This window comes from Protopterus annectens, chromosome 6.part0 (assembly GCF_019279795.1).
Source record: "Protopterus annectens isolate FY-2018-M chromosome 6.part0, PAN1.0, whole genome shotgun sequence".
NCBI classification, from domain to species: Eukaryota; Metazoa; Chordata; order Ceratodontiformes; family Protopteridae; genus Protopterus; species Protopterus annectens.
In genome coordinates this window covers 592575539-592589158 of record NC_056737.1, presented here as the reverse complement: position 1 = coordinate 592589158, position 13620 = coordinate 592575539, and the positions used below count along the sequence as shown (strand labels likewise).

The 13620-nt window shown below is 40.3% G+C and overlaps 1 protein-coding gene across 3 annotated transcripts in view; it reads right to left on the bottom strand.

Annotated features, from left to right (window-relative positions):
- MIS18BP1 (MIS18 binding protein 1) overlaps window positions 1-13620 on the bottom strand; it is a 2747318-nt gene that overhangs the window by 1065422 nt on the left and 1668276 nt on the right. For all 3 annotated transcript variants that reach the window (XM_044074260.1, XM_044074258.1, XM_044074259.1), the window contains one exon: window positions 10060-10159. In XM_044074260.1, coding sequence (XP_043930195.1) covers window positions 10060-10159 — 100 coding nt within the window. The remainder of the gene's footprint in view (window positions 1-10059; window positions 10160-13620) is intronic.

Below are 13620 nucleotides of genomic sequence, written 5' to 3'. Positions count from 1 at the left end.
AACTCTGCTAGATAGTCCAGCATAAGAGGGATGGGAAGGATGTGAGGAACTGCCCCTTTAGACTGGTTCCAGGAGCAGAAACTTTTCCATTTTTCTGAGTAAGATTTTCTGGTGCTGGGCCTTCTGGCCTCTGCGGTAAAGTTTAGGACCTGTTTGCAAGTCTGGGTGTAGCACCCCCCGTCCCGAGTCAAGAGGTCTGAGATGAGGGGAAGCTGCCTGGGAGGCTATGATGTCAGAAGGGGTACAAATGCTTTAGTACTGATAGTAACTCTAATGTCAGTTACTTAACAGGTTATGGAAAATTAATGATGCCCAAATTCAGAAACATTGGAAGTAAATTTATACCTAATACTTTTGTATCAGCTATTTCAACTTTTCAAAAAATTGTTCTCAAAGAGATGAAGTTAATGTTTGAAGAGTTTAGAAAAGAAAAAAAACAATATAATTTAAGCAAAAATGAATGGCAAGCTTTAAAAAATTTGAAAAAAATGAAAAATGATTACATATTTAAATGTGCAGATAAAGGGGGTAATTGGGTTATTCTTAACAGATCTGATTATTGCACTATGGTTAATAGATTGCTTTCTAATACTGAAGAATATTCCAAACTTGATGGGGATCCCACTAAATTGTATAATGAAGAATTGTTAACTCTTCTGGAAAGGGGAGAACGATTAGGTTTCTTTGTGCAGACTGATATTAAGAAGATGTATATTAAGGACCCTCGCATACCTATATTATATGCTCTTCCCAAGATTCACAAAGATCTGGCAGAGCCCCCTGGTAGGCCAATTATATCAGGGATAGGCTCCGTTTTGGAGAATGTTAATGTTTTCCTGGATTTTCAGTTGAAAACTTATCTTAAAAAAGTAAATGCTCATATTAGTAACACTCAGGATCTGATTGATGAAGTGAATAAAATTTCTTGGGATAGTGAATTTTATTGGGTAACCATCGATGTCAAGTCATTATATACAAACATTGACATAAGATGGGGGCTTGAAGCCATTCATAATATGTTAGGTGAAGGTCCGAGGACTAGCTTTTTGATATCCTTATTAGAATTTTGTCTAACCCATAACTATTTTGTATTTAATGAGGAGTATTTTTTACAAACCAAGGGAACGGCTATGGGAGCAGCTTATGCTCCCACTTATGCCATTATATACATGGATTCCTTTGAAAATAAATTAATCTATACCTCTAATTTCTTTAAAAATAGAGTGGTTTTGTATAAGCGTTTCATTGACGACTTAATTTTCATATGCAGAGGGGATGTCATAGAGTTTTGTGAATTTTTTGAAAATTTGAATGAAAATGAACATAATTTGTCATTTTCATATGAGATTAGTAGGAATCAAATCAATTTCTTGGATTTAACATTATTTGATAATAATAATATCATAGGATTCAGACCGTATAGGAAAAGTACGTCAGTGAATATGTTTTTACATGCCAGCAGCATGCATCCTCCACATTTGTTAAGAGCTTTACCTCATGGAGAATTTAAAAGGATATATCAGCATACCAGCATAGAATCTGAGTTAGATTATGAATTAAATGAGGTATTTGTTAGATTATGTGATAGGGGTTATGACAAAGGGCAATTATTAGCTAGTATGAATAACATTAATAAACAAAAAATACTTAGGAAGACAGAAATGAGTGTTAGAGATTCTTACAAAAAAGATATAGAAGATGTGTTTTTTGTAACCAGATATACTGCCTTTTCTGAAAAATTTGTTTCTATTATCAAGAGATTTTGGTTTTTGATCAGTGAGGATGATCAGATAGGTGAGCTTTTTCCTGATCACATAATATTTTCTTATAAGAAAGGTAAAAATTTAAAGGAAATATTGAATAATAATCTCTTGATGAATAGAATTTCTAAAGCCCCTAGCATGGGATCTTCCAGATGTGGATCTTTTAGATGTGGATCTTGCAGTTTATGTGATAGAATTTTTGATGTCAGATGTATCAATAATGTTAACCATTACCCCAAACATTATTTCACTTGCAAATCTATTGGTGTTATATATACACTTACTTGCTCTTGCATTAACACATGGTATATTGGACAAACTAAAAGAATGGTTAGGGTGAGAATTCTAGAGCATTTAAAAGACATCCGAAACCATAGTTTATCTAGTCCAGTTGCCAAACATTTTTTAGAAGTTCATGAAGGTAAAGCTGATAGTTTAAAATTTAGTATTTTGGGCAGACCATTCTGTTGTAAAGGTGATAATATTTGTGATAGATTATTGGAGTTAGAAACAAGAATGATTCTAAAATATAATACTTTAAAACCTTTAGGATTAAATTTAGAGTTAGGCATATGATAATTGACTATTTAATATGTTATGAATATCTTTTGATTGAACAAATAATATAAAATGTTTCATATATTTGATACTAATATTTCATATATTTATATAAGAATTTATAAATAGCAAGGTCACTTTAAATATATTTCTGATGCTTTTTTTCCCTCCTTTTTTTGCATTCAATGAAGTAATAAATTGAATAATTGATCCAATTAATGTTTATATAAATACTACTAGTAAGTAACATTGAATTGTGATCCTTTGAAGGCGAATGGCCAAGGTACCAGATCTTTGGAGAGAATAAAGAAAGAAAATTTTGCTGGATTAAGTATTGGCTGTTTGGTGTGTTTTATATTTGCCTTTTTGCTTCGTTAAGTTTGTTTGTCATAGGGGTACAAATGCTGCCTGGGCCAATCTGGACTTTGGCCTCTCCTCCCTTATCTTGATCAGTACCTTGGGGATAAGAGGCAGAGGAGGGAAGGCATACACAAAGGGAGTTCCAGGTGAAGGTCAAGGCATCCACCTTCCACGCTAGATGGTGATACTCCCTGGTGGCTGAGGTGCGAATCAGAGAGATCCACCTCCAGAGGTCCTCACTCCTGAGTGACTTGTAAAAAAGATTTTTTTCTGTGGAGCTGCCATTTGTGGGGGTCCAGCAAGTTTCTCCTTAAGTGGTCTGCCAGGGAGTTGTTGATCTCTGGTAGGTATTGGGTTATTAGGTGCAATCCCATGGATGAGGCTGTCAGCCCGAGGTTCATAGCTAGCCTGCACAGAGGGTAAGATTGGGTCCCTCCTTATTTGTTGATGTACCAGATTACAGTGGTGTTGTCTGTTTTGATAAGGAGGACCCCTGGCCTGAGATGGGATTTGAAGGATATCAGAGCCTTTTGTACTGCCATCATGTCCTTCTGGTTGATGTGAAAGGGAACATGCTGGGCATCCCAAAGGCCTTCGGCGCACCTTCCTGCCAGGTCAGTGCCCCAAGTAATGTCTGAGGTGTCAGTGGTGATGGTCTGGCCGGTTGGGTGGAGGATGAAGGGGAGGCCCTTGTTTTTGGCACAGGCCCTTACCCACCAGAAAAATGTGGCCCTTATACAGGGGATCAGAGGGAGAGGGGTCTCTAGAGGCTGAGTGTGCTGACACCAAAGGTTCTTTAGATACCACTGAAGTTTCCTCATGTGGAGTCTGGCCAGAGGAATTAGAAGGATGCAAAATGCCATGTACCCCAAAGCTTGCAGGAACTTCCTCGCTGTGAGGTGACTTCTGGATTGATGGTGAACCCTAAGAAGGTTAGGATGGCTTTGACAAATAGGAGGTCCTGGAGCACCTTTTCTTTCTACTCTGCCTGAATGAGGCAGTCGTCCAGATAAGGGTAGATCTGAATATTTCTCTGTCTGCAAAATGCTATGGCTGGGACTAAGCATTTAGTGAATATTCTGGGTGTAGTAGATAAGCCAAAGGGTAGTGCAGAAAACTGAAAGTGTTGTGAGCCTGCCCTGAAGCGCAGGAATTTCCTGCAGGATTCCCTTATGGGGATGTGGGGGTAGGCATCCTTTAGGTCTAGGGTAATTAACAAGGCATTTTTTGTCAGCATAGGCAGCAGCTGCTGCAAAGTTAGCATTTTGAATTTGGGGACCAACAGGGAGGCGTTCAGAATGGATAGATCCAGCATAGGGCGCCCAGTATTCTCTTTTCTGGTAACAAGGAATAGTCTAGAATAAAAGCCTTTGCCTGTTTGGTCTGCGGGAACAGGTTCTACTACCCCTGGGATATGGGAATGTGGACTTGTTTTAATGCCTCTACCCACTGATTTGGAGTTAAGTCTGGGTACCCTCTTGGAATTGTGAGTTCGTTGAAAGAGAATTTGTATCCCTGAAAAATGATCTTTAAGACCCATTGTTTTTTGGTTACAAAAAGCCAATTTTCTTTGCAGAGGGAGAGACTTCCTCTTAGCCTTTTGTGAGTGAAAGGAGGGCGGGGGGGGGTCATTGAGAAGTTTTGCCATAGAATGGTTGCTTAGAACTCCCTGCCTAAGGGGCAGAGGAGGTCCACTGCTTGCTTCTCTGCTGTCCCTGGAATAAAGTCTTGGGTGGTCTGTCCCTGCAGGGCTTACCTTGCCCCCTTGTCTACTAGGTGCAGGAAATGACCAGTGCTTAGAGGGGAAATTCCTGCTGAACCTGGGAGGATGTACCTGAAAAAAATCTTTTACTGTTTGCATAGATTTTGCTTTGTCTTCCATCTTTTTAAGCACTTCTTCTGCTTTAATTCCAAACAAGTGGTCCTTATCCAAGGGTGCATCAACTAATTTAGACTTGACATGATTAGGGAGAGGTTGTTCCTTCAACCATGCACGTCTCCTAATATCAGATCTTGACACTGTTGCCCTGCTAGAGGCTTCCAGTGCATCATATCCACAGTGCAGAGTGTTTGGCCACTTGGCAAGTAGAGTGCAGTAAATCTGCTAACTCTTTAGAATTGGCACAGTCAGGAAAGGAAGAAATCTTTTGTTTTAATAGTTTCAAAGTGTGTTGTTGATATTTTAACATATACAACTGACAGTTGAGTGCTCTGAAAGCTAAGGTTGCAGAGCTGTACACTTTTTTAGGGTTCCTATCATATGTTCGACCTTTAATGATTGAAGTTTTAAAACCTCAAATCATATAACGGAGATCGCCATAGAGTGCGGGAAGGGAAGATTTCAGGGGCTTGCTCCCCTGCATAGAGCGTTTAGTTTTTTGTTTGTTTTGGGCTTGGTTTTTTTTTTTTTTGACATTTGAAGTATTAAAAGTTTGATCATTAAAGTTTGAACTTTAGTGATTTGAACTTTTCATACTTTGATATTATGATATAGATCCCTTTTTTACCCCATCTGTCCAGAGCTCTGCATTCTTTGTTAAAAGGGATAGGATTCTTTGCAGAATTAACATTAGCTCCTTTTGGTCTCTGTGTAATGACCTCCGGGTTTGCAGCAGGATTTCTGTGCAGGTACTTGTGAGAATCTGGCCCTCTGTAGTACCTGTCAGGTTTAGTGGAAGAAGGTGGGAGGGCGTCAGGGGCTAACCTGGATTCATAGAAAACATCATCCACCACTTCTAAAATAGGGGGGATGGCCAGGTGTCTGTGCTGGGGCAGGACTAGAAACTCTCTTAGTCTTTTCTTAGACTGAGGGAAGTCCTGAGATTCCCAGTGGAAATGCTCCCTGAGGGTGTTAAGGGTTTCCCAAAGGAAAGGTCTTCTGGTGGGGAGGCAGAAGGAATGGATTCCTCTGCATCTGGGTCTTCATAAGAAGTAAGAGGCTGTTGTTCCTCTTCAAAAACTGAATAATCAGATTCCTCAGAATCCTGTTCTGACAGTATTTCAGGAGAAGGGTGTCTTTTCCTTTTAGAAGATGTGGCCTGACCACCCCTGATAAGGGAAATAAGATCCTCTGCCATCTTAAGCATTTGTGCTTGGGGTGGTGAAGCAGGATTAAGATGGAGACTAGATGTAGATTTTCTAGGAGTGGCCTAGCTTTTAGGCCTAATATCAATTGGTCTGAGAGAAGCAGTAGTCGGATGGGAGGACGTCGGTTTCTGTCTAGAATCGGTACTGTGAGAAGCCTCCTCGGAAGCCGGTGCATGCGTCGCGGCTCCAGACCCAACCGAGGCAGAAACAATTAAAGTCTCAGAAGACGAAGAAGATTTCTGCAGCATAATGGACTCCGAAAGGCTCTCGGTAGAGGCCTGCATAGATATCATATTGGGCATCAGAGACTGCGAAAGCTCCTCATTGAATTCCAGAGAACTGACAACCTGCTTACCAATAACGTCGTCAGAAGGCTTAGCCTTGTGTAGTCTGTCTCTATTCTTATCTCTAAATTTTTTTCAGAATGTCTACGGATTGCTGGGTGATGGACGCCATTTCAGAATGTGAACACAGAAGATGAAAATACCTACCTACAATAAGAGCTCTATGATGAATGGTTCTCGCATTGAAGAGGGCACATAACCGGCAGCGGGGGGCGCTGTGGTCTGGGCCTAAACAAGTGATGCAGTATGAATGGAAGTCTGGGTGTGGAATCTGTTTCCACAGACGAGACAATTGTTAACTTTTTCGGACATTGGTTAGTGCGAAAAAAAAAAAGATTCCCAATGGGGTACTTAGCTTTAGACATTTTCAGTTGAAAATTTGAACTCTGGTAGTGATCGACTGCCACATTTGCGAACTGCTTCTGCTATGGGCTCCACGGCAAGAAAGACTGATGTAATAGCATCGGCTGCCTTGCTTTACAGTATTGATGACCTAACATCAGTCTACAAAGCGACAGCGGCCGATGCACAAAAACACTGAGTCTGGTATTCGGGCTGGCTGAGGGCTACCACAGCAGGGATAACCCACAGGTGACGATTGCAACAGTGAAACATGAACATCTTGGAAGGCTGCGACTCAGGACAGCCTTCAATAATGGTAGTAAGGATTTCTACTCTGACTAAAATCTGAGGAACACCCATAGGCCCCTCAGAAATGATCATCTGCAAAGCCTCCTTGGACATGCTTAAAGCCGGTTCCCCACTGGCCTCCAACCCAGTTACGGCAGGGGAATCCGACAACAAATCTGGTCAAACCTCCGGGCATTCACTTACCTTTGGAGAGACATCCGGCCAAGACTGAACAGTGGAAGATTCTGGCCTGGGCCTCTTGGCCACCTTCTTCTCTGAAAGCTGTCCCTTGGGGTGGGAAGTTTCCTCCATCGTATCTGTAGTGAAAATTTTATGATGCTGACTCTCAAGATGCAGTACCAAATAAGATAGTCTACTACACAACGCTTTAGGTACAAAGGTCTGACAGATGGAAAGGATGTATGGTCATGTGAGGCGCCAAGGCAAAGCAGACACTGTTTGTGGTGGTGTTTATGGGGACTCATCTCTCACACTGGCATTTACCCCTCTGGATGACATGAAACCCCACAAGCAACAAAAAATACAAGTAAAAAAAAGGAACCCAAAGAGGGCACTTATCTGCAACTACTCGGGGAAACCAGCAACGGAATGTAGGCATTCATACTGACGATCAAGAGATGGCATTCAGACTGGCAGCTAAGAAGTTCTAAGGATGGTACATCCGGACGTCACCTTTATGTTCTATGCTATGCGAGGAGCGTATGTGATGTACGGTGTACTTTAAAGGAAACTAAGGCTTTGGTATATTGGCTGGACATTCGGCTGCCCTAGAAGAGGATCCCTAATGTTATGAATACTGCAGCAGTGAAACGGAAGAACATATAATATGATGGGCAGATTGGAATACCAAATCAGGTGGGGTGGGGGATTAAGTAACACTTCCTCTACTGTTTTTAGGGCAAAGAGAACTGCCAAAAGCTCCAAATGTCTGATGTGGAGCTATATTTTCAGGAAAGGCCAATTACCTTAAAACAGTGGAAGAGTCAATGTAAACTCATCATTAAGCCACTATGTCATCTATCATCAGAACCTATGACAGCTTCAGCTATGGGAATGGAAAGCCCACTTGGAGGCTGGTGATATATGCCTATGACTACAGGACGTGGTGACATAGTTGTTATACCAAAAAAGATTCATGAGCATGTGAGATGCTTCTACAGCCACTGACACTTCAAAGCCCTGATAAAAAAAACATAAAACTATGAAATACTAAGAAATACATTAAGAAACAATGCTACAATTGCTAAAAACATGCCTACAAATAATCCTGCTCTCTTAAAAAAATGTTCATCCATGTACAAGTACATTTCTAGTCTAATTAAATTATCTTGTACATAGGTACATAATCAAGTTATATGTATGCATATACACTGTACTCTTCCCACTGGGGAATACAAGATTTGCCTAACTATTGGCGCATGGGGTACCCATCGCTACTCCAGATTTTTGCCAATGAGGTATGCAAATCTTGTACTGGCGAAAAAAGAAGATGATTGGAGGACTGACCCCAATAATTTTTTAAATGAACACATCATTCTACATGCAAGATTTGTGGATGATGTGTTTTTGATGTGGAAAGGAGATGAGTCTTCATTAAAGGAATCTGAAGCTCTCTTAATGGGTATGGCTACCTTTTTGAAATTTGAAGTGAGAGTATCAAAAACGGAAATTGATTTTTTTAGATGTCCATTTAGCTCTTGAGGAAAGCGATGGGATCAACAATCCCATGCATTGGAAATCAACGTGGCAAAACCATATGTTATACAGATCTAGTATGCACCCTAAACATATTTTCTCAAATATAATTGATAATCAAGTTGTTCGGGTGTCGAGGCTATGCACTAATGACATGGATTATATAAATGAACAAAAGGAGCTCATTAATGATTTTGTGGAGAGGGGTTATAAGAGGACAAATATTGATATGAGCACAGAAGTAGCACTTAATATATGGTTGAGTAGGGAAGACCATACTATTCAGAACAGGAAATGAATGAATTGAGGGTTAAAAACAAAGGAGAGAAGAAGATGTGATTTTTACTCACATATAGTAATGACAATTTTGCTATATGTGAAATTAAGAAATATTGGCCCATTCTGACCTCTGATTCTACAATTAGAGAGATAGTGGGAGATATTCCAAGCTTCTCCTTTAAAAATAGACAGAATATGGAGAGACTTCTATGTTACAACTCTAAGAATAAAGTTGAAAGTGGAGCTTCATCTTGTACTAAAAAAGGCACCTTTAAATGCGGGTTTTGTAAAGCATGTCCATTCATTAAAACCTCTAATAAGTTTCAACATCCATTTACAAGGAAACAATATATTTTTCAAGGATATGTGAATTGTAAAAGCAGGAGTGTTGTGTATGTAGCTGTATGTTCGTCCTGTTCAGCCTACTACATAGGCAAAACTAACAGGATGTTTAAGGAGCGTATTTTGAGACATAATTTGGATATCTGGAATCAAGTTGAGACCAATGCACTTTATGGTCATATTAGTAAGAACAAAGGACACTCCTTTAAGTTTATGGCTTTATCTAGGTTGCATGAAACGTCATGAGGTGGAAATATAGTGAATCTAACAGAAACAGAAGAAACCAAATGGATAATGAATCTGCGAGCCGATTCAGTTCCGGGATTGAATGGTATTGTCCCTTTAAAACCAATCTTGAAAGGGAAAGCCCTAAGGAAGAGAAGATGATGTAATAAGGGTGTATTTGAATTCCAGACTATGATTGGTTAGTGAGCGTTGGGTCACAGTGGAGAATGAAGATTGAATGTAGTATATATAAAGAGTAAAGTGAGCTGGCTTTTAAGGATTTGAAAAAGGTTTAACCGAAAACACTTACCTGTATACACAGCCAGAAACATTTTATCATAGAATCTACCTTAGAGTTTTTAAAAAGGTTTTATTAAAGGTGATTTTAATCTTTAGCTTTGGTGGCAGTCAGCATTCTTCTGCAATTTCAATATTTGTATATAGGAACTGCCTTTAGCGGTGTAATCATCTGTTTGTATTTCAGACTTTGTAACATGGTAAACCATCATTCTCTTCCCTGCTCTTTTTTACCCCTTTGACTTTCAAAGATTGGGTTAATTCCAATTTTAATTGCAACTTTGCTTTCTATCTAAAAATGACTGCAATTTCAGCTATCCTTCAGTCTGCAGAAACACCCATTATATAAACATAAAATAAAAAATTAAGCATTGGTTACTTAAATATGTTTAAAAATTGTATTACTCAAAACAGAGTAATAGACAGTAGGGTCTAAAGTCCAAGCCATCTGGCCTTACCATGGGGCAGCTCATTTTTTTCTGATGTTCTAGAAGCTTCTTTTAAAATCTTCTTTGCTGTTGTTGAAACGATCTTGTGTAACAATTTGTTTTCACAATCCTTGAAAAATAAAAGATAGCTTTATTAATGTAGAAATATTTATTCAATGAAACAGTTATAAAATAGGTTGACTTACTAATTAATCCAAATAATTCATTTGATGGTAACAGATTTGTAGTAAAACTAGCTGGCCTGAAAAGTTCACATGAGATTCAACATTATGAACAGATCCTGCTTTAAGGCAATTTAAATAGCTAGCATAAATAACATGTATGTGAGCATTTGCTCTGTGGGCATTCAAGTATCTTAAGATACACCAAGGGATCACAGTACCCTTATTGCTTGAATTCTATGTCAGGACATGCCTGATGTGCATTTATCTTATAGCATTCCAGCTAGACCTCCCTTCAAACAAAAAATATTTGAAAGAAAAAAAAAAGTAATGTAAATATCATAACCCTAGATCTGTTTTGTCTTTCTCTGTCCTACTCAACTGATGGGTTATCGGATCCATATGGATCTGATGCCAGCAGTTTATAAACACTGGGATCCATGACTCAGGCTCCTACCCTACCCATAACTCCTCTCCATCAACCCAGTACCTCAGATCGAGTTTGCCTGCCTACGACAGACAGCTTCAATAACAAAGACAAACAAACATATGTACCTGAACAAGGGAAGATAATAGAGTCACTGATTCTATCACGAGGCTCTGGAAAGGTCCAATATGGTCAATCAAGAAACAGAGAACACTGACAATCTAGCAAGGGGACAGAGGGAGGGAATTCTGAGGATGTAAGACAACAACACAATTATAGCATTATGGTAATTTTATAACTTTCATACCTGATGTAGTCGCTTCCATTTTTTCTCAACTGATGGGAAAGAGTCCCTAACTACCAAAAAAACATGGGACGTCCCAAAGGATGATATCCCAGATGGTGGAGCCAAATAAAGCCAGAGACCAGGACTCCAAATCAAGTTTATAATGGGAAATGAATTTATGCACAGCGGACCAAGTAGTTGCAGCACAAACATCATCAACAGGAATTCTGGAAAAGAAAGCTGTGGAAGTTGCTACCGCTCTTGAAGAATAAGCTTTGGGTTGTAAGGCAATGGTAATCCTTTTATTTTGTAAACAAAGGCGATGCAATCAGAAAGCCACCTGGAAAGGGTGACTTTAGAAACACCAATTCCCATCTTGATAGCAGAGTAGGAAAAAAGAACAACTCTACATCTCCTTAAGGCCTTAGTGGGACGCAGGTAAAATCTTAGCTAATGATGGACATCCTGTAAATGCAAGGAGCACTACCCCTTTGTTGGAAAAATTAGGAAAGAAAAAGTACAGTTGTGTACACTTACCATAAATGTAGATGTTCGAGTGTATTCACTGTTGCAGTCATCACATTTAAGTTATCTGCCTGCAGGTAGCCCTCAGCCAGCCTGAATACCAGAGTCTTTGGATTTCTGCGTCGGATGTTGTCACTTTTTCCATTACGTCAGGTCGTCAGGGGTATAAAAATACAGTTGTATAGACTTACCATAAATGTAGATGTTCGAGTGTATTCACTGTTGCAGTCATCACATTTGGGTTATCTGCCTACAGGTGGCCCTCAGCCGGCCTGAATACCAAAGTCTTGGATTCCTGCGTCGGATGCTGTCTCTACTTCCATGATGTCAGGGGTATAAAATATGCAGCTGACGCCATTACATCAGTTTTTCTTGCCCCAGATGCCAGGTACCCCCCTAATGGGAAGCAATTAAATCTATAAATACAATGATACACCTCCAACAGAAAAGCAAATACACCAAAAAGCTTTTAGAGCATAGTAAGTGAGAGTAGAGGTATAGCCAAAGGAAGAAAAGGTGGCTGGAGGGAGGGCAACCAGGACTGCAACAGTGAATACACTCGAACATCTACATTTATGGTGAGTGTACACAAATGTACTATGTTCTTCGTGTTTCACTGTTGCAGCCATTACATTTGGGTAGATTCCCAAAGCTAAGGTTGGAAGGAGGAATTTAAATAGAATTAGGTCCAGCTATAAGGCCCTGCAAGACTGCAGTGGCAAAACCAGCCGTGGATTTAGAGAAAATTGGCAAATGGTAATGCTTGGTGAAAGTACGTACAGGTAAGCAGGTTCTAAGATGTCCCTAGTAGGGACTCCCCTGAGAAAGGCTGCAGAGGTGGATGCAGCCCTAGTTGAATGGGGTCCAATGCCCTGTGGGATAGGTTTTCCACGGTGCTTATAGCAGAATGAATGCAGTGGCCTACAAATTTTGAAATAGTTTGTTTTGAAATAGCTTTCCCCTCTGTCTCTGCAGCAAATGCCACCAGTAGTTGTTCAGATTTCCTTTGAGGTTTAGTCCTGACCAAGTAGAATCTAAGCTGTCTGTGCACATCTAAAGAGTGCAGTATCCGTTCCCCTTTGTTCTGTGGGTTAGGAAAAAATGTAGGCAAATGAATGGACTGATTAAGAGCCACACTGGATACCACCTTGGGCATGAAGGAGGGATGGGTTCTGAGGGACACCTTGTCCGCATGAAAGATGATGAAAGGTTCCACTGCCATAAGGGCCTGTAATTCAGACACTCTTCTTGCAGAAGTGATTGTCAAAAGGAAAGCTGTTTTCCAGGAAAGAAATTTTAAATCTGCAGTAGCAGCTGGCTCGAAGGGAGGAAGAGTGAGTTTCTCCAAGACAAAGTTAAGATCCCAGGCTGGAGTTGGAGCAAGAGTGGGTACCAGTGTTGGCGAGGCCAGCCTGGTGCAATTAAAATTGTCCTTGGCTTGTCCTGTTTAATCTTTAGTAGTACCTTGGAGAGCAGATGCAGAGGAGGAAAGACATAAACTGACAGGTTTTTCCAGCTGAAGTATAGAGCATCCACTTTCCAAGCTTGTTTGTGGGGGATCCTTGTGCAAAATTTGTCCAGTTGATGGTTCTGGGGGAGGCAAACAGGTCAATATCTAAACTCCCCCATTTGCTTGTTAACATGCTGAAAATTCTTGGTTCCAGTCTCCATTCGTGTGGGTCCATGAGGTTTCTGCTTAGTCCGTCTGCCAGTGTATTTAGTTTTCCTGGCAGGAACTGAGCTTGCAGATTCACTTGGTAGCTCAAGGCTGTGTTCCACAATGCCATGGCAAGTCTGAAAAAGGGGGTAAGACTGTGCACCCCCCTGCTTATGTACCACATGACAGTGGTGTTGTCTCTGTCTTCACCATTAGTTGTCCTGGAAGAATGTGGTCCTTGAAGGCTGTCAGGGCATTCTGTACAGCTAACATTTCCTTTTGATTTATATGCAGGTGCATTTGATTTGGGTTTCATTTGCCCTGAATGCACTTCCCTGACAGGTGAGCCCCCCCATGCATAGTCTGATGCGTATGTTGTTAAGATTTGTTTGGCAGGGGGTAATGTGAATGGTAGTCCCCTGTTTTGGTGGCAGGTCTCTGCCCATCAAAGGAACTTTAGGCATAGGCAAGGTATGACAGGAATCCTTGTTTCCAGATCCTGTGAATGTTAACA